The 25,472-nt window shown below is 31.2% G+C and overlaps 1 protein-coding gene across 1 annotated transcript; it reads left to right on the top strand.

Moving 5' to 3' along the window:
- The first annotated feature begins 1,263 nt into the window (after positions 1-1,263).
- On the top strand, positions 1,264-21,182 carry LOC134693140 (regulator of MON1-CCZ1 complex-like). The gene is made up of 21 exons (XM_063553849.1): positions 1,264-1,411; positions 3,189-3,265; positions 3,743-3,827; positions 5,617-5,679; positions 7,516-7,602; positions 8,189-8,260; positions 8,643-8,711; positions 9,435-9,538; positions 10,276-10,362; positions 13,682-13,787; positions 14,096-14,207; positions 14,641-14,688; positions 14,936-14,989; positions 15,346-15,404; positions 16,068-16,241; positions 16,824-16,922; positions 17,363-17,440; positions 18,367-18,540; positions 19,445-19,515; positions 20,055-20,209; positions 20,969-21,182. The coding sequence occupies exons 1-21, from the start codon at positions 1,301-1,303 to the stop codon at positions 21,043-21,045; spliced, it is 1,962 nt and encodes a 653-aa protein (XP_063409919.1). The 5' UTR covers positions 1,264-1,300; the 3' UTR covers positions 21,046-21,182.
- The last annotated feature ends 4,290 nt before the right edge of the window (positions 21,183-25,472 follow it).

Raw genomic sequence — 25,472 nt, 5'->3', positions numbered from 1 at the left:
GTCGACATACGATGGATCTGAAATCATACTAGAAACAGTTCAATCAGAGAAAGATGTAGGAGTAACTATAGATTCAAAGCTAAAGTTTGATAAACACATACAGACACAAGTCAACAAAGCAAACCAACTAGTTGGGATTATTAGAAAAACTTTTAAATATTTAGATTATAAAAGCTTCTGCCTACTATTTAAGGCGTTAGCCCGTCCTCATCTTGAATACCGACCGTGCAAGGGCTGTATAGCCAGTCAAGGTCGTTAAAAACTTCCATTTGTTGCATCTTGAATATGCTAGTAGTGTATGGAATCCCCACAAAAAGAAAGATATTGAGACAATTGAAAATGTACAACGTAGAGCTACAAAGATGTTACCCAACCTTAAAGATTTGTCATACGAAGAACGCTTAAAAATTCTGAAAATTCCAACTCTCAAATTTAGAAGGCTTAGAGGCGACATGATAGAAACATACAAGATATTATAAACAACAGGTGTATATGACTCAAAAGTGACAGAAGGTCTATTTACTCGTAATACCAGCTCGACAACAAGAGGCAACTCTATGAAATTAGTAAAATATAGAAGCAGACTAGACAATAGAAAATACTACTTTACTAAAAGAGTAGTGGAAGTATGGAACAGCCTACCAGACATCGTAGTGACCGCAAAGAATGTAAAGATTTTTGGAAATCGCCTAGACAAGCATTGGAAAGAACACCCAATGATATATAACTTTGACACTGAATACACCTATAACGCCGGAAGTAGCACAAGTGTAGTTAGTGACGATGAACCAGAGCCAAATATAGAGGAGCAAACTGATCTCCTGCGTTTGGAAACACTTAGGTAGACTTAGGTAGGTAGGTATATATGCACAAAGTTAATATCATCTATTTCATTGTCAAGATATGCATTTACAAAATCCTCCTTCCCTCCCTCCCCACCAAAATCTTATTCTTCTCGGAATCACCCCTTAATTAACATTACTTTAAATTGTTTAAAGAAAACACACAAATAAAATATGTAAAAATCAAAAAATCAAATCAAATAATTTTATTGGTGTAAATTCCTATACAGAAATGATACCAGCCGACATTTACAAAATACAAATACAAATACAAATACAAAAATAAACAAACAAACAGACAAAAACAAAAACAAAAAAAAAACAAACATATATTATGTATGATAAAAAGTACTATTAAAAATAAAGACTAGAGATGTCTGTTCGAACGCACCTGTAATAGACTTTCGGAATCTCTCTTGACTTTTGTTCATGACAGTAAAAACATAAGAGAAGCAAAAATGGCACAACAAAACGATGGGTGTTTTTACATTGAACTTTGTAAAAACCCTATACGGTTCGACCCAGTTGATAAAGTCACAAACGTATTCTATGACGACGCTAATAGACAGGTAAATGTACAACTTGAATGTTGTCTTTGAAATCCGGACACTCCATTTTGTCATAGTTTAAAAAATGACTTGTTTTCATGTTTTTATACTTTATTTGTCTGCAAGGCTTCAGAGACCTATATATATATTTTAGAAGGTATAATCTGCTTGAAAATATTTCACATACTTTATCTATGTGAATTGACCATGATAGATTTTTATCAATAAATTACAGACATGTCAATATGGATACCAAGAAGTTTTTCCACTTCTACATTGTCAAATGCAGTTTGATTTTTCGATAATACACACGTGACAAGACATCATTTCAATTGATGATAGCCTTTATCGGGTAGAAATGGTCAGATTGGGGTTTCACTTATATAACTCATCCATTGGTGTGTTAACATGGTAATGTGTAAATAGTCCAAATGATTAGAATTTTAAATTTGTGCTCTTTTGCTTATATTTCCTATGTTTATGTTATGAGGTCTCAGTAATAATCCATTGTTGAATGATGTCATATACACAGATAAACCCAGGTCAACTGCTGTAACTCATACATAATAAATCTTTATATTGGTGTATAAACATGATAAACCATATGTTGCTATTTTTGAATTTTTGACACTATTGTGATGTCAGAATGTTACAGGAACCGTAAATGTGATGTTCAGTAATTGCGGACAATCAGGTTTAGGTATATTTTGACGTCTCAAAAAGCTATTTTTTTAATTTTTTTTGGCTGTGATGCCACATGAACATGATGCAGGCGATTTCAAGCTTACTTTTCTGGAGAACTACATTTTTTACCTCAATCTCCACTTTACAGAATCTACCATATTAAATGATGATTTGTTCTCATTCTGATCATTTGTGAAATATTTGCTACTGGACTAAAGCAAACAACAACCAATCTATCAATCCTTTTATTTATACTTGTACTAAGTATGGATACAAGAAGATGTTGTACATGTATGAGTGCAAATAGGACTGTATTGTGGAAAAAATATTACTTTAGTTATGTTGTCTTTGCCATCAACCATTGTCAACAGATGATATTAGTAAATATTATGAATGTTTTACAAGGACAACAGAAGCCAGAAAGAATACCTCCTATTTATGTCAAATAATTAAAACAATGTACATGAAAATGATAACAGTTCAATCTTCAAACTACAGAACAAACTCCTTCACCTTACTCAAATTCCTCAGAATATAAAGACTTCAAGGACAAAACAGCAACAATAAAACATGGTTCAGATAGCCTTACTTTTTACAAGGTCTAATGTTGTGGGGTAAAAACAGTTAAACATACACACAAACCAACCAGGCTTTATCTATGTACAATGTATGATCTAGACCATATGTTTTAAAACTAAAACATATACCGTAATTAAAACTGATCATAACCAACAGGATGACCACTGGCAAAGAATTAAAATAAAACATAACATAATTTGTAAATATAAGTCAGGTTGAATGTCTATTTGTAGTATATTAGATAGATTACTCTGAATTTGTTTAAATGTGACCACTTACAAGGAAATAAAAAGCCTGGACATAATTTGAAAAGCTGGAACAAATTGAATGCCTATTTGTAGGATTACACATAGTCTTCTTCAAAGAGATAACCTTTAATTTTTTACATGCAAAACAACGATTGATCAAAAGCAAAAGAACTTTGAATTTAGATTACACAATAAATTAAAACATTTTGTTATCTCACAAAAAAAAAAGGGAAAAGGAGTTAATTGATAGTTTTCCATTGAGTGTTTTATATATACATGTATTGTAGGTATTTGCAGTACGTTCCTGTGGAGCTATGGGGGTGGTGGTTAAAGGACCAAAAGATAGCAACTCTCTTACTTTCAGGTTGTACATAATATTTGAAAGAAATTTGAAATTATGATTTAATTTGCAAATTTTATATACATGTATTGTTTTTAAAATTATTGTCTAATAAGATTATCACTTGTTAAAATTTTCTATCCAATATTTAAGGTAAAAATGGTAAAGTAAACCAATGTGAAGCAAAACTTTATCCTGCAATATACCATGTTTACTTACTGTTCTTTATTTTGAAATTCACTAACATTTTTGTCTTGTTCATGTTGAATGCAAGGAGCATTTGAGAAATATAAGTTGAAGAATGGTCAACTTATCTAAACAGAAATTTGGTTTGATGTCAATTTGACAGCTCATTTCTTGTCTTAGTTTTACTGTACGCTTATTTGTAACCCTTTTTTAAGATGGCTTTATGTTATACAACAGAAAAAATATATTATATAAATACATGTACGAATGATGGTTCATGTTTTAACAATATCTAAAATAATCTTGTTTTCACAGAATGGAAAGCAGAGGAGATGTTTTATCTATAAAATTTTCTGCGGACAAAAGAATTCTAGGTGTACAAAGATCACAAAAATCAGTTGTGAGTACTATTAATTATATTCGTTCTATGGTTGGTGAGGGTGTTTAAGGGGGGCCCCTGGACACAGACAGACATGAAATAAAAAACGCAAAAACATTGCACGGAATATAAAAATTGTGAAAAACAAAGCACGAGATATAAAATCGTAAAAATTAATGGAAAAAGTAAAATAATATATTAATTAGCCGTTCTTAGAGATTATCTTGTCATTATTAAATGGACATGATGACCCTGCACTCACTTTTAAGCGTCCGCTAGCTACAACGGATTTGAAAGAAAAATATTATTCATAATAATTAATTTTATAGTAATTTTAAATATTCTGGGAACACATAATTTAAAACAATCTACGAATTGACTTTGAATTTAGTCCCGGTTTACTTTTAAATCAAATGCAGGACAAGCATGAGAAATTAAGAGTACCACCACGAATCACGGAAAATAAATAAAGGAGAACACGAGTCACACACGTCGAACCAATCACGAGAAAACGAGAAATAAAACCTCAAAACACGAAAACACGTGAAATAAATAGGCCGAAAACGTTGCACGAAAATAACCACCCTCATTGGTGCTTCAGTGCAGTAATATGAAGGATATATATGTACTTGTATAATACAGAAAATACTTATATGTCTTCCTTTATCAAATGTCAATTTCTTCAGGCAAATAAATAAAATATGGTTGGATACATGTACATGGATGCATAAAAATTGTCAGATTTAAAGAATTCCTTTAAATAGAATATTTAAGTAGAATCTCTACATTCATGACATTTGTATATACAGTGACAAATATGAAAGTTTTAGACTGGTCTGCATTCCCTCCTAAACATTGAAGTAATTGGTTAATTTCTTTATAATTTTTTTTAAGTCTTTAATTGATGCAGATAAGCATGGCTTTGACATTACTTTTCTGGAATCAACTGCCTCTGTTAGTTAATCAAATAGGTAAAGAAAAGTATAAAGATTTATATTTCAGAAGGTAGAAAAAATATGTAGTATGCGGATAGATTATGTCACAAAATTTTCATCTGTCATGTGTCCATTGTCCTTGACTTCATTTTCATGGTTTAGTGACTGCTTTAAAAAAGATGCTTTAAATGAGTTATTTGTCATGTGAATTTCTCACTTATTACGAGTAACATGACAACTTTATTTGGTTGTACATGTATATGGGTTACTTACAACACTTACATGTCTGTCAGACAAGGTGAATCGTTCACCTGACCTTGACTTCATTTCATGAATCACTGATCAAGGTTCAAGTTACATGACAATAGTTCTGTTTTCAAGTACTATAAGCAGAAGGGCAACTATAGGTGGTGTATGAAATGATTGTCATGGGTATATTTAAATCTTGTAGGTTTTAACCGACCTTGACCTCAATTTTGCACTCCAGTAAATTAATTATATGATCAGCTGGGATCTATATACATAAAATACTAACAATGTTTGTTATGTCTGTAGGTTTTAAGGAGTCAAAATACTTCTGATACATAGTGTATAACTTATTTGGCTTTATAATCATATAAATCCTTGGGAGGACCGTCCCAAGTTTTACCTTAGAAATTATACATGATATATTAAAAAATACTTTGTATGGGATTTGATTACATAAAGTTGTGCACCTCACAGGTTTCAATTGAAATTCGAAAAAAGAGAGTTCATTGTCCTTTAAAATAATTCATTTATTACACTTGGCAAGACAATAAGGGTGTCAAATCTTCTTTATGTTCACAATTTTAACAGTAAAATCTGTGGTACCTTATACCTTATACTACTTTCAGGAATTTATAAATTTTTCCCCTGATGGAACAACAGATCAGTTAGAATACTCACAGACATGTAAGGTAAGCTGTTAACAGGTCTAACTATTATTGTTTTCCTGTACACAATGTTATTATACCATAACTCACTTTTCTTATACACTCTAGAACATATATTAGGTATAATCCTGTTACTGTACCTGTTCCATATTTTTGTAAAATTTTGATGTGAAATTTGCCTGAACTAAACATTTTTAACATCAAATTTGTTTTTATGAATTAGATAGATGTTGTTTTAACTTAGGTTATATTACTTAATGTTTGCAATCTTTTAAAACTGTTTAAACAAAAGGAAATTAAATAAAACATTTTCAATGGTGGTGTATAACCCTGATGAGGGTCTCACATTGTCTGTAAACTTTTCCCCAAACACTGCTTACTTTTAAGCTCTGAAAGGTCCAAAGGACCAGTATGAGCTATTGTAATCACTTGATGTCCTTTGTCCTTCAACATTAACAAATATATTCACCTCTGATACAACTTTGCAAAAAGAAACCAACTCTTGTTTTAAAAATGTCACTGATAATCTCACACACCAACCACCATGGCTGCAAAGGCTTAAAGTAAAACACAAGGGTAAAATGTCAGCTTTCTCTATCATCTTGACAATAGTTATCTGAAATCTCTCCCGTCAACCAGCATTGCCGCTAAAGGCCTAAACAGATTATAAAGGTAGAATTATTCTCTTATATCATAAATTAATTATTGGAAGAGTAAACTGACATGGGCAAACAAGTTGATCTATATCCATAGCCCATATTTATTTATTTTTAAATCAGATGACTCCTGATTGGAGTAATTAACCCTGAAGTACAATTTTAACATATTTTTTTTATGATAATGATCATCAAAGAATTCTTCTTTTAACTCAACATTCATTTTTGCCAAATTAAGTATAAATCTTCTGTAAGGGTGCTTTTGATGAAGTGTATTTGTATTACAGGTTTTTGAATTTGTAAGTGACATTTGACTCAATTATTAAAAAAATTCCAAAGAGAAATTTCTTGTCATGTGAAAGCATATACTATCATTGAATTGCCAGTGGGACTTTGTTATATGGCCAAAGAGACTGTTTACTAACAACAAAAATATGACAATATTACTAACATTTTAGTTTGATCAATTTCTTAAAACAATAACCCATATTTATAGTACATGCATGTGCATGAGCAGCTCTGATGTGGGATTTTTACTTTGCACAACATTTCCTTTTGAATTTGCATTTTTCTGTGACCACTAAATATAATGTGATGACTTCTATTGGTTTATATGGGATTAGTATTACAAAAAATGAATGAACCAATTAAAGAGTAAAGTCAAATTCTGTCATGGTAAATAGATTTGTGCACTCTTACTATAATCAACAATAACTTCTTGAACAATCAGCAACTTTTACTACCCTGTACATTGAATTTCCCATGATGCGTCATACTATTTGACATGGTGAACACAATATTTGCCATTTGAAAAACATAGCTAAGATTTATTTTGTTAAGTTCAGATATTTATCATCCTGGTGTTGTTAAGAGATGGAAAGTAAACTGTTTGAGGACTATTAAGTGATGTGTTTTTAAATCTTAATGTTTTTGAATTTGTATTTATTATATGTACTTACACTGGGATCTCAAATGCCATTTTTTGGATGTTTGAATTTTCCATATTATAAAATTCTTTTTTATGTAAGGCTTAACTGTTGAGAATTTTAAAAATATTTCATGTTTGAATGTGATTTATAAATTTTATTATGTTATTTTAACACAGAACAAAAATAACGCAGCATACTGAAATGACCCTTGATCGATCACTTTCTATAAATTTTATCATTTCTGCTGTATGTATGTGTCTTATTCTATTTTGTAGGGCAGATCTACAATTATTAATGGATTTGTGTGGACAGCAATTAATGAAATATGTTTTATAACAGATCACGGAATAGAATTTTACCAGGTAATTAAAGCAAAGATATAAAAAACAGATTTCTCATGCATTTTACATTTCTGCAGACAGACTGAAGGTCTGAAGTAAACAAAATATCTGGTGGGGAAAGTTCAAGGTAATAAAACTAAGTTGTACAAGACTTTAAACAGGTGAACAAAACAAGCCCAGAGGTGCCTATAGGTATTGTTTGTTCTCTTTTGTATGTTTTGTTGGTCCACTGATTGAGATGATCCGACATGAAAATATGTTATTAAGAAGGAAAATTATGAAACTGAAGAAGGCGGCAGAAATGTCATAGATAATGGTTTAATTTATTACTACAATAATGAAAAATATGAAACAACTCAATGAGAAAACTAACAGCCTAATTCAGAACTCAATAATTTACAGCTGTGTAACATGGGTTGAGATGGATATTTGCTACTTATTAGCATGCTACAAAAAAAGGAATGTTGCAGGAATAGAAATTTTTTTGTCTATTAAAATGATCTATAAATGTTCAGTAAGACACACATATTTAAAAATCAAATTGTTGAAGGTTTGTGATCAGGACACAAAGTTATGTTTTATGTTTAATTTTGGATTTACTTTATAGGTTACTCCTGAAAGACGGACACTGAAATGTTTAAAGACTATAAATGTTAGCGTTGTATGGCATAAATGGCTGGTAGGTATAGAATTTATATGATTTGGTTGATAAAACCCCCTTTCAAACTCCGTAAATAATTCAGAAATTTATTTTATTGTGTCTGCACGAAAAATATTCTAAAATATTGTTACTGGGACAAAATCACAAGATCATATGCTTTAACATTATGTAGCAGTTTTGGTTTTAAGGTATAAAACTGGTTTCATACAATTTAGAAGTCATGAAAAATTACTGATAATCATACAGCCGCATGCTCATTTTCTTGATACAGAAATACTTACCACCTGAGTGTAATTTTATAATTTTTTATGCACAAAAGTCAACTTTATTATAGATAAAACATGCTATAATTCTTTAATACAGTACACACATTTTTACATACATTTTTTTGTTATTGTAGGCTGAAAGCAATTTACTGTTGATTGCCTCTGGTAGCCTTAGCAACACATTAAATCCTTTTTATTTTCGAGTAAGTATATATTTTTAGTTTTAAGAATTTTGAAAAGTTTTCAATAATAATATATATCCAGATATCTTTTCAAAACATTGCATAAAGTATTTCAAATAATGCAGAAGAAGTGTTGCTGTAACTGTCTGTTATGACTGGCAAACATTGCAAATATTGGGAAGGATTTGCAACATTTCTTTTGGGTAAAAAAAATCTTTACTGAAAGTCTGTAACTGTTTAAAAGTTTAGTTGTAATAAGAACTGTACAAGACCAACAAAAATTCACCCTTTATGTCGTATTTGAATGTTCCACAATAAATCATACTTTTTGTATATGTACATGTTTAGGTCCAGCTGAATCACACCTCTTGGTGCAGGATTTTCTTGCTGCATTGAAGACCCATTGGTGGCCTTTGGCTGTTATCTGCTCATTGGTTGGGTTGTTGTCTCTTTGACACATTCCCCATTTCCATTCCTAATTTTACTTGCATAAGGTTATTTCTATCAGACACATATCATATATGATTTAAAAGAAAAAATATGCCTGCTATGATTGAATGAAGGTAAGATTGAATGTATTATTTTGGTGATTTGACTGGAGTTGTTATACAGAGGTCTCTTCATGACTTATATGTTAATGATCTCTGATGTTGACAAATACCATACATTTTTATAGGTATCAAATTTTCAGACTGAATTGATAACTATCTTTTGATCAAATGAATTACATGTATTGATTTACAGGCAGGATCTGTCATTAAATTACCAAAGTTTGAAGTTGATCTTCCAGTTGTATTAAAACAGACTAAACCTAATTTAATGGAAAGAGATGTTTCTATGGCAACTATGTAAGTAACTTTGACTGAAACTTCACTGCATGTAAATATTCTAGTCCCAAGTCAAAAACCACATCATTGTTTGTCCTTTGAAATATTTTTTATTACTTTTGCAAGGTGCATGAATCTAATATCTGTTTTACAAATTTAAATGATGTCATTGTTAAAGTCATCATTTGAAAGATTGAAGTTATCTACTATTGTCCAGAATTGTACTTGAATCAAATGCAACCAATGCAATATTCAATTTTACTACCCACTGATAAATTAACGCAATCTTTAACTTTCAGTGCTTTCAAGCACTTTGATTTCAAATGGGATAGTGTGATACAGACGATTAGTTCTTGTAGTTGAAATACGATATCAAGTATTGCATTAATTTTCAATTCACTTTTCCGCCTGCTTTGTGATGAAATCCTTGAACCTTTTTCTAATTTTCAAGGTCAGACATCAAAGGTCAAGATCATAATAAAAATTTAGAAACACCATGAACACATGAAAAATCAAACATTGTCCCATGCATGACAATAATGAAAGCATGAATCCTTTTGAAGTAAGAAGTAAAACTTTAATTTTGATTTAGATGTCATGCACAGAAGAGCTGTAGTATCTTCATCCAATATTCTCCAGAGATATGCAATGGGAAAAACTTGAATTTATCCAATTAAAGATAGAACAATCTGAAGTATAGAGGCATTGGAGTAAAAAAAAATTATCCTCTTCTGAATTTGTTTAATTTCTACTTTTAGATACAACCAGTTATATATTGTAATACTCAGACATCAACCAAGACCTGGATCACAAGGAGCTGAAATTGTATTGTACCAAATATCAAGGTATTGTTTACCATCACATAGTTCAGCATGCAATGGTCAATCCATCTCACATAAAGTAGTATCATACAGCAGAATGGGTAAAGGAAAAAAAGAAACATGATAACTGTCATATATTTTTTTTTTTATTGCTCTATTTTACTCATCAGTTGGAGCTCAATTTTAGTTCTCAATAATACCATAGGTCACAGAATGTGAGACATATACTGTGAAAGTACTTTTATTTGTAGGGTGCCAATTTTCGTGGTTTTCATGGATGACTTTATCCATGAATTTAAGTGTCAAACGAAATAAAACAACCATTGTCTAAATCAAGACATGGAACAATCCCCATTGGTAGGTTTGACTACTGATAATCTAGAGAATATATTGAATTAGGCAAATCTGAGAATACTTTAATCGCAGTCACAGAACTACAACAGCATGCAGGAGTATACCCATTTAATCTTTGATAACCTAAACTGTACAACTTTTGATCTTTTAAATCTCATATAAAAAAAATTGATCAATGAAAGTCTTTGATCAGATTTATGGTATTGATATGCCACAATGATAAAGTGTTCATTATATATCCTCATAGTTCTCATACATTAATTATATTTTCATGCTGGGCTTGATTTTGATAGAATTATTTGACAATTCAAGATACGTTTATAGCATTTGTTTATGTTACTGTTTATTTTGGTGACATGTTTATGGCCTTATTAACACCTTTGATGGTCTTTAATCTATTGATCACTTTATCATTAGTTAATTAGTGTTATCACTACGATTTACACGGTCAATATTCACTTTACAATTTTCTTCAATCCAAACTATTTGTAACCTTCCTTTTCTAAAGGCTTTCATTTTTATACGACCGCAAATTTTGAAAAAAATTTCGTCGTATATTGCTATCACGTTGGCGTCGTCGTCGTCGTCCGAATACTTTTAGTTTTCGCACTCTAACTTTAGTAAAAGTGAATAGAAATCTATGAAATTTTAACACAAGGTTTATGACCATAAAATAAAGGCTGGTATTGATTTTGGGAGTTTTGGTCCCAACATTTTAGGAATTAGGGGCCAAAAAGGGCCCAAATAAGCATTTTCTTGGTTTTCGCACTATAACTTAAGTTTAAGTTAATAGAAATCTATGAAATTTTGACACAAGGTTTATGACCACAAATAAAGGTTGGGATTGATTTTGGGAGTTTTGGTTTCAACAGTTTAGGAATTAGGGGCCAAAAAAGGGCCCAAATAAGCATTATTCTTGGTTTTCGCAAAATAACTTTAGTTAAAGTAAATAGAAATCAATGAAATTTAAACACAATGTTTATGACCACAAAAGGAAGGTTGGTATTGATTTTGGGAGTTTCAGTCCCAACAGTTTAGGAATTAGGGGCCAAAAAGGGACCCAAATAAGCATTTTTCTTGGTTTTCGCACCATAGCGTTAGTATAAGTAAATAGAAATCTATGAAATTTAAACACAAGGTTTATGACTATAAAAGGAAGGTTGGTATTGATTTTGGGAGTTTTGGTCCCAACAGTTAAGGAAAAAGGGGCCCAAAGGGTCCAAAATTAAACTTTGTTCGATTTCATCAAAATTGAATAATTGGGGTTCTTTAATATGCCGAATCTAACTGTGTATGTAGATTCTTAATTTTTGGTCCTGTTTTCAAATTGGTCTACATTAAGGTCCAAAGGGTCCAAAATGAAACTTCGTTTGATTTTAACAAAAATTGAAACCTTGGGGTTCTTTGATATGCTGAATCTAAAAATGTACTTAGATTTTTGATTATTGGCCCAGTTTTCAAGTTGGCCCAAATCGAGGTCCAAAATTAAACATTGTTTGATTTCATCAAAAATTGAATAATTGGGGTTCTTTGATATGCCAAATCTAACTGTGTATGTAGATTCTTAATTTTTGGTCCAGTTTTAAAATTGGTCTAAATTAAAGTGCAAAGGGTCCAAAATTAAACTAAGTTTGATTTTAACAAAAATTAAATTCTTGGGCCTCTTTGATATGCTGAATCTAAACATGTACTTAGATTTTTGATTATGGGCCCAGTTTTCAAGTTGGTCCAAATCAGGATCTAAAATTATTATATTAAGTATTGTGCAATAGCAAGTCTTTTCAATTGCACAGTATTGTGCAATGGCAAGAAATATCTAATTTCACAATATTGTGAAATAGCAAATTTTTTTTTAATTAAGAGTTATCTTTCTTTGTCCAGTATAGTAAGCAAGAAATATCTGCAAGAATTTTTTTTAATTGGAGTTATCTTTCTTTGTCCAGAATCAACTTAAATCTTTGTTATATACAATATACAATGTATATTCACTTTTTCTACCAACTGATAAATTTAAATAATCTTTACCATTCAGTGATAACAAGCAGTTTTTTTACATCTTAATATTTTATGATGTATTTAAATGAGTAGTAATTGTTGCAAACTTCATTAGAATATTCTAATTGAAATTAGTTTTGGAATAAGGGAAAGGGGGATGTGAATAAAAAATTGGGTTCAATTTTTCTCATTTGAAATTTCATAAAATGAAAATTTCTTCAAACATTTTTTTGAGAGGATTAATATTCAACAGCAGTGAATTGCTCTAAGAGAAAACAAAAATTTTATGTTCATTTGAATACATTCATTCTGTGTCAGAAACCTATGCTGTGTCAACTATTTAATCACAATCCAAATTTAGAGCTGAATCCAGCTTGAATGTTGTGTCCATACTTGCCCCAACCGTTCAGGGTTCAACCTCTGCGGTCGTATAAAGCTATGCCCTGCAGAGCATCTGTTTTTTTTTAGAAAACTAAAATCCACAAATTGAAAAACCCATGAACATGTAAATATTGCTCAAACCATGAAAATTGATACCGACAAATTAAAGTACTTTCACAGTAGATATAATGGGGATGGTGACTGTTGTAAAAAGATCAATATTTCAGTTGGTACAAGGTATAGAGTGGTGTAAAGATGGTGTATGGTTTGATTGATTGTTGTTTGGTTAACATCTAGTGGTAATTGTTTCGTGCATATTCAGGTTGAAAAAAAATTACAATTAATTTTCCAAATAGGGCAACATTATTGAAGAATGGGAATATCACCTACCATTTGAAAATGAGGGTTTGCTGGATATTGGCTAAAATATTGCAATACAGCATGTCACCATAGTACTATGAAAGAAGTGTTGCAATGACTTTAACATACATCCCACATAGCCAAACCAACATTTCTCTCAAAACTCAGGGATAAACACTTACTATACAATAAATGTAACAAATGACAATGTTTTTGTTGTGTAATATATAAATGTGCAATTATTTCATTTTAGGGAAACACCAGCACGTAAAACAGATGTTTTAAGATTAGATATGAGTGGTAGATTTGCTATAAATGTTTCTGATAATTTAATAGTGGTACATCATCAAGCTTCTAAGGTATGATATGATATGATCTTTCATGATTGCTACTTCGTAAGATATCAAGGCAAAGTATATAGCATGCTCTGAAATGTTAATATGTGTACAGAATGTACAGTCAAATTGCAGTGTAAAAACTAAAAGCTTTGTAAAATCCCAAAATGTCACTAGTATTTATATCAAATTAAAAAATGCACTAATCTATAACCTTTTCAATCTAACCACTAAACAGGTTATCTAATTGTTTGAAAGAATGCAATGCAGTATTCTTTAAAGGTGGTGATGCAAACAGCAATAAATTGTTAATGCATATCTATATTTTGTAGACGTCTGTCATATTTGATATCCAGTTAGAAACAGAAACAGATGGTTTTGCCAAGTATCATTATCCCGTTGTATCACCACTGCCTCTCAAACCATTTAAGTTACTTTTACCATGTAAGTATGTGTTTAGTTTTATAATCATAATGTGCTTTATATTTTAGATAACAAAAAAAAAATTGCTCTTTCCAATTCAACGAAAAAATACTAATATTTTTTTCAGCTATTTTGTTTGTTAGGATATTTAAATATATTCTATTCAATGTAAACAAGTGCAAAATGGATACCTTCCTATGGAGAAAAGTTATTTGTGTTAAACAAAATTATAGTTTTATTACAACAGGTGATTCAAATTTAAGTATTTGTGATATATTTTTACATCTAAGTCAAAGGGTCAAAGTAAATATTTTGTCAAAATTTTATGAAATTTAGACAAACAAATTAAAATTTAGTCAAGGTGTTTGGTACCACCTTAAATGATTATTTATTTATTTATCTTAATGAAAATAATTTATTTCCAATTTTGAATTTTATATATCTGTCTTTACAGCTCTTTGTGTTCAAGAAAATAAAATGATGGAGTACAACTGTGAATTGTGTATCCTTTGAAAGAAAATTCAATTTAAAGGAAGTTGATTAATTATTAACCCCTGATTTCTTAAAGTTGTTGTTCTTCCTTTGTTTCACATAATGAACTAGGCCAGATTTGTTATGTCTTTTGAAATAAGACATATTTTGAATATGGGTGAAACACAAACAACAGAATGTATCCAGAACCTTTGACCTCTTATATTGTATTTTTATATGTAATATATCAGCCATTTATATCCTTAACTGTTGACCAGATTCAGCTAACTGGATAGTTTTTCAACCAAATATTGTTATAGATGCTAAATTAGGTAAATCACCTTATGGTAGATAAAAAGACATTTTCTTAAAAAAATAATCTAACAATCTGATAAAAAGACACTCAAAGAGAAAAGCTAATTTGTAGTTAACATGTACTTTTCAAAGATACATGGAAGCATTATAATTATAAAGATAAGAAAATACATTTAAGGTTGACTTTTCTGGGCAGAGATAAAACCTGTTTTTGTATTAAAAACTTGAAGCCTTTTAAAATTTATTTTAATGTATGTGATGAACTATGACAAATGCAAAACACAAGACAAAAATAAGTATTAGTAAATCATGACACAACAGCTTGCTAAATGGCTGAGATAATGATAAGAATGAAAACTTTGATCATTTACAGGATGCTTATGGTATGTAGAGTTGAAGTTAGAACCTTTAGTAACCATGATACCTGATAAGGTATGTATGTAGATATTTGTAAATTTATTCAATTCAAGATTTTGAAATAAACGATAAAGCTAAGCCTATCAGTTAAAAGTTTCTGAAATAAGAAATTGAAAATTTAAAAAAAAAGTGCTTTATTTTTTAAATATATATACATGTATAAAGTGCCTAGAAAATCAGCCTACCAATGCAAGAGAAGATCTGTTTCTTTACATCCTCCCTGAGAAAGGCGCTGGAACCTGTACTTTTCACTTCTCACGTCTACGACAAAAATTATATATACAAATATGAATTTACAAAATAATAAGTTGTCATTGATAATTCTGTGTCTTATGAATTATTATGTAATTCTTAGATTATGACTTTTCATCTGGCTGGCAAAAACAGGGTTATAATATATATGAAAAAGTTGTTAAAATATCAATAATACATATACTCTGATGCAGTTACCATGATGATGATATTTCATATTCTGGTAATTAATGAATAAAACTAACAAGGTTGCAAACTCAACCAGGTCTCTTCACGTATATTGATTTCAAAAGATTTTAATGGCCAGTTTCTTGACAGCCATTTATCATACTGCAATTTATTATCAGCAGTTGGCAAAGTTGTTAGGTTCAATCCAATCATAATAAAAAATGGAACAATCTTTGACAGTTGTCTCCCTTTTTACAGAGTCGTCTGATGAAACTATTACTACTTCGGAAAGACAGTAAATCAGTAATACTATCTGTATGTCGAGAAATGTTAAAACCAGGGCAACAGGCAGATTTATCTACTATAGCCAAAATATTAGATATGCTGAATAAAGTTTACCAACAACATTTAGAAAAAGAAGTGCTTATACTGGTAGGTTTGATAATATGTATGTATTCTATTTTATATGTACATATAAAAAAGTGCTAATATAAACTAGGTTCTATTTCATTGACCAATTTTACTAAAGTAATCTGACTAATCAAACAGTAATTGATGATGTAATAAATTTGTTTGCAGTATTCAATTAAACTACTTTAACATGTGATGAAAATGTAATCAATACAATCATTTACTTTTACAGATTACAATAACCCCATTCCTGGTTTATTATAAAATTTTGCTTTCTTTCTTAGAAGATTTTGCATAGCAATATCATGAACATTGCGAAGAGATATGATTTTGCAAAATGTGTAAAGACAGAAAAAAAATATACCAGACACAAGGATATATTAACAATTATACAATTAGAATAATTGCCAAATAGCCAAATTAACTATAGAAAAGGGCTATTCCTACATTTGTTTGCTTTGTAAACAGTATTACAAAAAATGTCCACTGGATTCAAAAAATTACATTTAGCAATAGAATATAAAAGCTCAAAACCATAAAAAATGCCATTGTTTGATGCATTGAATACGAATAATATATATTTCATACATTTGTACTTTATAGGCTGGTGAGATTCCTGCTATTGATTTCAACCATGCACAAGTTATAGTAGACCAGTCAGAAATGTATACTCATGTTTTCTCAGAATTTGAAGATAATCAGGTAGTGTACCACGATCCTTTACAAGGTAAAAAACTAAAAGTTATTGTTTCTTGGTAGCCAAGTTGGACCTCATTAACTTTGATAAGGAGAACAAATTTATAAAGGCAGTTTGGTGGCTTTTAGTTGACTTTGAATGCACTCTTGTAGATAGTACCGTTGTCTCATTGGTATTCCAAATAATTATGACATCTTGAAAGGCTACTTTTTCTGTTGCTTTGATGCCTTCATAATTATTTTGACTATCTCTTTGGCAATTATGCCCCATTTCCTTATTTATATAATGATCCAATGTGTTAAACTTATAGTTAATAAGTTAATAAAAAAAAGAGGTAAAAAGAATTAGTAATTTTTAGTGCAATGTTTAATGTTCTTTCATTATTCTTAAAAATATTTAAGGTTTGTTCTAGGTTATTACTGAATGTGTACTTTTTTCATTTCAGGAAATAAAATATAAGTTTAAAGTAGCAGTATTGATAGAATATATAAGATCATTGAGCCAATGTAACATTCCAGTTCAGGTAAATATCAGGGGATTGGGAAAGTTCAGTTACATAATTCTTCTTCATAAGTAATAAGCTGTTTGGAGGCCTTGATGTTGTGTATATAAAAATAAAAAGATGCGCTATGATTGTCAATGAGACAACCTTCCACAAGAGACCAGATATCATAGAAATTAACAACTATAGGTCACTGTAGAACCTTCAACGATGAGCAAAGCCAATACCATATAGTCATTTATAAGATGCCCTGAAATGACAGTTATTGACAGCTAATTCAAAGCCAATAACAACTTTAAAAAAAAATTATACATCTAAGACTTATATATCAATCAGTACACATCCAACAGTCTGAAAAACCTTGCGTTATGCAATGCATAAAATACAAGTATCAACAGATTGTAGAGCCATGAGTGTGCAGAATTTTAATCAATTGATTACCAAATCAAGATTCATACCAATAAAACATTATTCCAAGATCATATTACAGTGGTAAATTATTAAGTCAGGGATTTTGTTTCCACAAATTACTTTAAACCATTACTAAATTCTTCCATAGATATAAAGATTTGGTTTTGAAGTTTGACCGTTCCTGTAGAAAACTTATTTCAAATGTGATAACACAACCTAATTTAGACAGAGATGTTATGTACGGACCATGGAAATTTGGAAACAATCAGGGTAAACTTATCAACCCTTTCAATGAAATTATTCTAAAAGGTTACCAATGAGTTTGACTATCCCTCTGGTATCTTTCGTCCCTCTTTTTTAATTGTTAACCTTTTAGAAAGATATTACAACAGATGGGTATAGCAAACAAGTTGTGATATATAAACACCATAGGATTGTGCTGAAGGAACATCACCATCAAAAATAGGAAAACTAAGAAAAGTGTTATATGCGTGGGACAAATCTAATTGAATTTATTGTTATTTCTTTTTTTCCAGCATTACCTGTATGAATTAATCATCAACATTTTAGTGCGAAATAATTGTTTTTACCAACTGCATCAGTTTTTACAGTACCATGTGTTAGCTGATTCCAAACCGTTAGCTTGTTTGATGTTGTCTTTAGAACATGTATATGCTCCGGCTCATCAGCTGGCACTAGACATGTTAAAGGTCAGTCTTTACAGTGCTTTTTTTTTTATCTCTATTCAACTCTACACTTTTGAAGATAAATATTTGAAAATTGAGAAAAATAGATGTTAAGCAAAAAGTTTAAATGACCAGTGTTCTCCCAAGTGCCTGTTAGCATTATGGTAATGTGATGCTATCTGAATTGGTTTTCTTATAGATAATGTTATGGATGTGATGCTATAATTTTTAGAAACAAGATGGTATTACAAAGGAGTAGGTCCAGTAAGGACCGATTTTGGCCTCAAATTTCGGGTTCATCTGAAGAAAGATTTTGACCAATTTTTAAACACTTAAATGTCTATATCATTTGAATCAATTAGTTTATGTGTAAGAATTTAACTGATTTTGTCATTAAAAACGACCCGAGTCAAGCTCAAATATGAAAAATCTACCAAATATGCAGAAAACTGTCACTTTTCAGATGGTTTTCGTCAAAAATGAAAGTGGCCGCATCCTTGTTCATCCTCAATCTTTATATATGTTATGTATTATCGTAAAATACAACTTACATTTTAATAGTAAGTATGAACACGAATGCGGCCACTTTCGTTTCACACGAAAACCGTCTAAAATTTAACTTAAATGCTAGAATTTTGAAGATTTCAGTAATTTAGCATGACTTAATGGTGCTAGTACCTGTTATATGTGCACTGTATTGTCAAAAACAGCCCATATTTATGTAGCAGAAGCATTCTACTGTATAATAAATAACTAAAAGTTTACATTTTAACAATTTTGTAAAACTGCTATATTTTGGGGCCAAAAAGGGGTCTTACTGGACCTACTCCTTTCTCTGTTTACCAGAATCCTAAATGAAATGTCTGGGGACCATAAATTAAATGTGATGTAATATGAAATAAAAATGATTGTAATTTACATATTTTAGAGAGTATCAACAGCCAATGAAGAAATAATTGAGGTGTTATTATCAAAACATCAGTTACTGCCTGCTGTAAGGTAGGTTCACCAATATCTATAAATCTTTACCGATATACTGTCATTGCTCTATATGCTATTATCAAAACATCAGTTACTGCCTGCTGTAAGGTAGGGTCAACAATATCTATAAATCTTTACCGATATACTATCATTGCTCTATACTGTTCATCAAAATCTATAAATCTATGTAATATGATATCTCTTCTCTGCCCTGACATGATGATGTTAAGTCAGTACATAGTTTGTTTCATGTCTAGATTCAACCACTTTTTATCAACATTACTCAAACTTTGCATAATATCTGTACACACATTGATGATGTGTACCTCCTAAATAGACACATTCATTTATTTTTCTTAGATTTTCCGCTTGTGCATACACTTGTTTCCTGTTTAATATTTTACAGTGATATTAAAGTAATGATTATATTTTACATGGAAATTCAAAAGGACTACATATTTGAGTTCTAAAGGTTATTTTTTAAATTGTCTTTTTAAACATAGTGAGTTTTAGTCTAAGATATAGTATGTGTATGGTGTACAAATATATATTTTCAGGTTTATTAGAAGTGTAGGAATAGTAGATACAGTATCAGCCAGGAAATTTTTAGAAGCAGCAATGAATACAGATGACTCAATGTTATTTTATACAGTCTTTAAATTTTTTGAACAAAGAAACATCAGATTAAGACAAAATCCTAGATTTCCTGCAGGTAAATATTATTTTATGTTATTATTTTATGTAATCTTGAAAAAAAAGTAGGAAGTTCATTAAAATCCCTTCAATTAATTAGCTTTATTTCAGTACCTTAAGTGCATTCCATAACACTTGATTAATCAATACACAAAACTAACAAAAATTACAACATATAATCACAAAGGAACCTGAACAATTCACCATTTAATGAATTAGTAATAGAATAATGCATATTTAAGGAATGACGGTAATATTTTTTCTGTCTATGAAAAAATAACATAAAAAATTTGGTACACACTTGAATAACGTGCGTAGCAGGTTATTTAACAGTGTGCACCACATTGTTTATGTTATTTCGAATAGGCAGAAATAAATATTACAGTCATTTCTTATAATTTAATTCTAAATTCCATTTTAAACCATAGAAATCCATGAAAAAAAATTGATGACGTCACGGTCACATGACTAAATTATGTCTATGGGGTCATAACAAAATAACGTCAGCCAATCAAAAGACGTGTTATATCCAAAATTAAATTATGCTAAATTAATTCAATTAGATCTACTTATAAGTGATATCAGATGAAATTGTCAATCCTCATAGGAGTTTAAAATAACTTTGAATGATGATTTTTACATTCTCAGTCTATTTGTGGAAACTATAGTAGAGTAGAATATTTCTGTAGTATAAATGTTCAGTAAAATTAGATAATGAATTATAAGTAACAGAATTAAGTATGCTAAACTAATTTAATACAATATTATTTAATTACAGGTGAACATTGTGAAGAATATGTAAATCATTTTGAAGGATTATTTGGAACAGATGCACTTGCTTCGTTGGCAGCATAATCTTGATGTTATTACAATGATCTTGGATATATTCTGTGCAATACTTTGAGTGTTACCTATACATACCTAACACTTGTTAACATGACAATGAAGTTAATTTATACTGTGATAATATTTATAATAAAATAGTAAAACAGATATTTGGGCCTATGGTCATATGTAACCTTCCAGATAGACATGCACACCTTACCCTCATTCCATACACCACATATAGTTTACCTATTGCTTATAGTATCTATTAACCCCCTGCCCAAATCCTGCCTTGAACTCTATGCTAGATCTACAAAAATCTTTTGATCATTATTTGTTATGTAACAAGCTACAAATAATAGGTGTAAAATTCTTAGTGAGCTACCATTTGATTTTTATGTGGAGGCCAAGATAAAAATTTAATAAACAGGAATTAAAACAAGGCAGGATGAGGAACTTTACAAAACAAAATGACAATTCATGTAAACAAAGTCAGGATAAAGCAATAAAAAAAGGCAGGACGGAATAAAGTGAAAAATAAAAAGGCAGGACATATATTACATAAAAAAAATCGTCTTAGTATCTCTACAGATATAAGCTTACCTGGGTCTAGAACCCCAGATTCAAACCGGTTTCACTTTACCTGCTTCCCATAGTAACCCATTTCTTGGTCTAGACCATCTTGACCTCTAGTAGATCTATAATTAGGTTTCCTTGGTCAGGATTTTGCTAGTCAGAATTTTCCTTGTTTTTGTCTATTTTGTGGGCCAGTACTCCACTTGTTGGTCTTCATATTGCTAATAGCTGTAGTAGTATATCTGTACCTATTGCTCTGCCTATCTCTTCTGTAAAGCACCAGCTTACTAACTGGACATCTTTAGAGCGGTACAAGAGTTTTCTGAATTTCTTTCAGCAGTCAATTTATTCTGAATAGACGTCTTTCTCCAACCGCCTGGGTATGCTATATAGAAAAGAATGCCATTAAGTCCAACTCTCCAGTGATTTCACTCCCTCCAGATCATAATATTGAAAGTAATCAGGAGGACAGTGATGAGGAAGAACGTTTTTCAGTGGCCTCAGGCAGTCAGGAATAAGGTTTAACTTCTGATGAATAATCCAGTTTGGAACTCTCAGAATGTTTCTCAACATTCTGGTTTTGTGTCTATCCCTTCTACTGTAATTGGTTCTTCTTAAAATTCCAGTAAGGATCCAGCGACTGAGGGTACTCCTACTTTGAAGGATCTTAGAGATTCGGTTTATACCATCTTGAGAGTATCCATTTCTGTCTCCTCCTAGACCCAAGAGTGTTACCTCCACTTTCAAGAATTCTTGTAGTCTGTTTTTAAACAAAACAAAGTCACGTACTAGTTTTCTACAATTCAACCACTTGTCGACATCTCTTCAGATTATCAATGATTGGGATTGTGTCTATGAGTTCCAATTTTCAGAAGTGGTTTTGGTCTTGGCTCATTTACTAAGCAGTTCGGTTCTAAAGATTATGATTTTACTTTCTGTAAATTGGTACTTAAATGTGGCAAGGCTTTGGGTGCCACCCAGTTGTTGAATATGGGTTCTGTGAGGTTTAGAAGCATCTCAGTCAAACCCAAGCTCCAGTGAAATTGAATGTTTCTTTTTCTGGAAATAATTCGAAACGAGGTAGTTTTTATTCCACTGGCGGCTCATCTTTTACTTCTCTTAACTCATTTCCTTAAAAAAATGGACAAGTATTACATAAATTAAGTGGGTTCTGACAGTAAATCGAGCGGTATTACTCTGCAGTTCAAAGAATAAACTCCTTCTTCTGTTCATATCCCACTGTCGAATACTCAAGATCCACAGAAGTTTTTTCTTCTGTTGACAAAAAAAAAGTCCCTATATTTTCAATAGATCCAGGTTTCTATTCTTGTTCTTTGTTTCGAAGAAGACTGGGAGAAGGATAAAAATGGAGACCAATCTTTCAATCAGAGCTTCCATTCTTCCAGGTATGTGCTACACATCAATGAATTTGACACGCCTTTTTCATGTTCCGGTTACCGTTCATTCCGCAAATTCCTTCGGTTTGTGGGGAACAAAAGGGTTTACCAAAATCAGAGCTCTTCGTTTCGGTCTGTCAACTGCACCAGTAGCCTTTACTAAACGTATGCAGCTAGCCATATACCACCTTCATTCACAGGCTATCCAGATTCATTCTTACCTGGACTCACTGATCAATTTTCTCCCGAGAAACTCTATCTCAACACCGATGAAGTCACCAGTCTCATCTCTGAAAAAGTCAGACCTGATTCGTCTCAGAACTTTTTTTTCCAAGGCGAACATTACCTTAATTCTCAGGCATAGTTCTACATTCTTACGAACATCTTTACATTTTTTATTCAAAAAATCATCTGTTTCTATTTTAAAAATAAAACATTTACTGCTCGCCAAATTTCACTACTTATACTTAGTATGTTGAATTCTTTTCAAAAAAGTTTTAAAAAAAAAAGTTAAAAAAAAAAAATCCTCTTGCGGACTTTGCTCCTCTAAATGCAACCTCTTCAATTTATTATAAGTCAACATTGGCACACAGATACGCATGATTAGGAATAACAAGTTACAATCATTTATCAGGAATTGTATCCCCTATGTTTTAATGGACTATTCAATTATACGTTTTTTGAGAGGCAAATTTCTGTTCTCTCCAGTTCCAATTCGGACTATGTTCACAGAAGCCTCACACCTCGATTGGGGAGCTTTTCTGAAAGTTCTTAGAGTCTCGGGATTACGGACTCCATGGTTCTTGGTCATAAAACTTCACTCAGTACTCATTAGTACTAAATGTGTCCTCCAAACACCTAATCTTGTGTTTTGATTGGTTAATTTCCGAGGTTAAGTACGATGATTTCTATTGTCGAACCTGCGACTTTAATTTCAGAAAGCTCGACATAGGGATAGTGAACCGGCGACGGCGGCAATAACTAACTTATAAAAAGCTTTATATTTTAGATGGTTAATGACCTGGACGCTTCATACTTTGTATATAGATGCCTTATGTTACGAAGTTTCTGTCTGTCACATGTCCATTGTCCTTGAACTCATTTTCATGGTTCAGTGACTACTTAAAAAAAAAAGTTACGTTTGTTTCTTTAGTATTGTGAGTAATAGGATCATTTTATTTAGTATGCGCATACCTTGCAAGGTACTCGTGCCCGTCTGACTGTTTTCATTTGACATAGACCTCATTTCATGGAACAGTGAACAAGGTTAAATTTTCGTGGTCAAGTCCATATATCAGATACTATAAGCAATACGTCTACTATATTTGGTGAATGGAATGATTGAAAGGTGTACATGTCCACTGGCGGGTGTCATCTGACCCTGACCTCATTTTTACGGTTCAGTTGTCAAAGTGAAGTTTGTGAGTTTTGTTATTTTTTTTCTAATACCGTATGCATTAGGTCAACTATATTTGGTGCATGGAAATATTTTATGATGTACATATTGACCAGTTCCGTAGGTTTTATTTGACTTGGACATCATTTTCATGGTTCATTGCTCAATGTTCAGTTTTAGTCTCTTTTTTTTAAATCTATAAGCAATAAGTCAACTATATCTGTTGTATAGAAGGATTGTAAGCTGTATATGTCTGTCTGGCAGATATTATCTCACCTTGACCTTATTTTGGTGGTTCGTTGGTCAATGTTTAGTTTACTTGGTAACGTCTGTTTCTTAGAAACTATAAACATATATTTCCTGTAACTTTAGATTACCTTAGCTGTATTTGGCAAAACTTTCCGGAATTTTGGTCCTCAATGCTCTTCAACTTCGTAATTTATTTGGCATTTTAAACATTTTGGGATTCGAGCGTAACTGATGAGTCTTTTGTAGACGAAACGCGCGTCTGGCGTATATACTAAATTTAGTCCTGGTATCATTGACGAATTTATTTGACATCATTTTCTTGCATCATTTTAAGTTATTTATTTAGGACTATCGACATATATAACAATGGTATATGAAGAATGCAAGACTTTCAGCGTATGTATTCTTGTGACTGAAAAGCCTGATCTTTTAAAGGAACACATCAATGTACTATAAATGAAAGCCGTTATTCTTGTCCTTTCTCATTTCAGTCAATACTGTAGAACAAAAAAACTCTAGTTCTAGCACCAGACAACACCGCAATGGTGGCTTATTTGCAAAACCAAGTAGGAACTCACTGTTAATTAGTTGTTCCTTTTAGCAAGAGCCATTTTCTTTTCTCATCTACAGATTGAAGTTCGTCAAGTCTGGGTGAAACTCAATTTGTTCGCATATACTCTGTCCACAACAGTTACCCCAGTCACTACAAAGTGGGAACTTCTCCAATCACAATATCGGGCAATAACCCTTTAGAGTGGATTTCCTGTAGACCTATATGCAACAAGCCTCAATTACAAAGTTCAAGTGTTCATGTCTCCTATACCAGGTCCGAAAGCTTA

The sequence above is a fragment of the Mytilus trossulus genome, chromosome 1, assembly GCF_036588685.1.
Source record: "Mytilus trossulus isolate FHL-02 chromosome 1, PNRI_Mtr1.1.1.hap1, whole genome shotgun sequence".
NCBI classification, from domain to species: domain Eukaryota; kingdom Metazoa; phylum Mollusca; class Bivalvia; order Mytilida; family Mytilidae; genus Mytilus; species Mytilus trossulus.
This window is presented reverse-complemented; position numbering and strand designations above follow the sequence as displayed.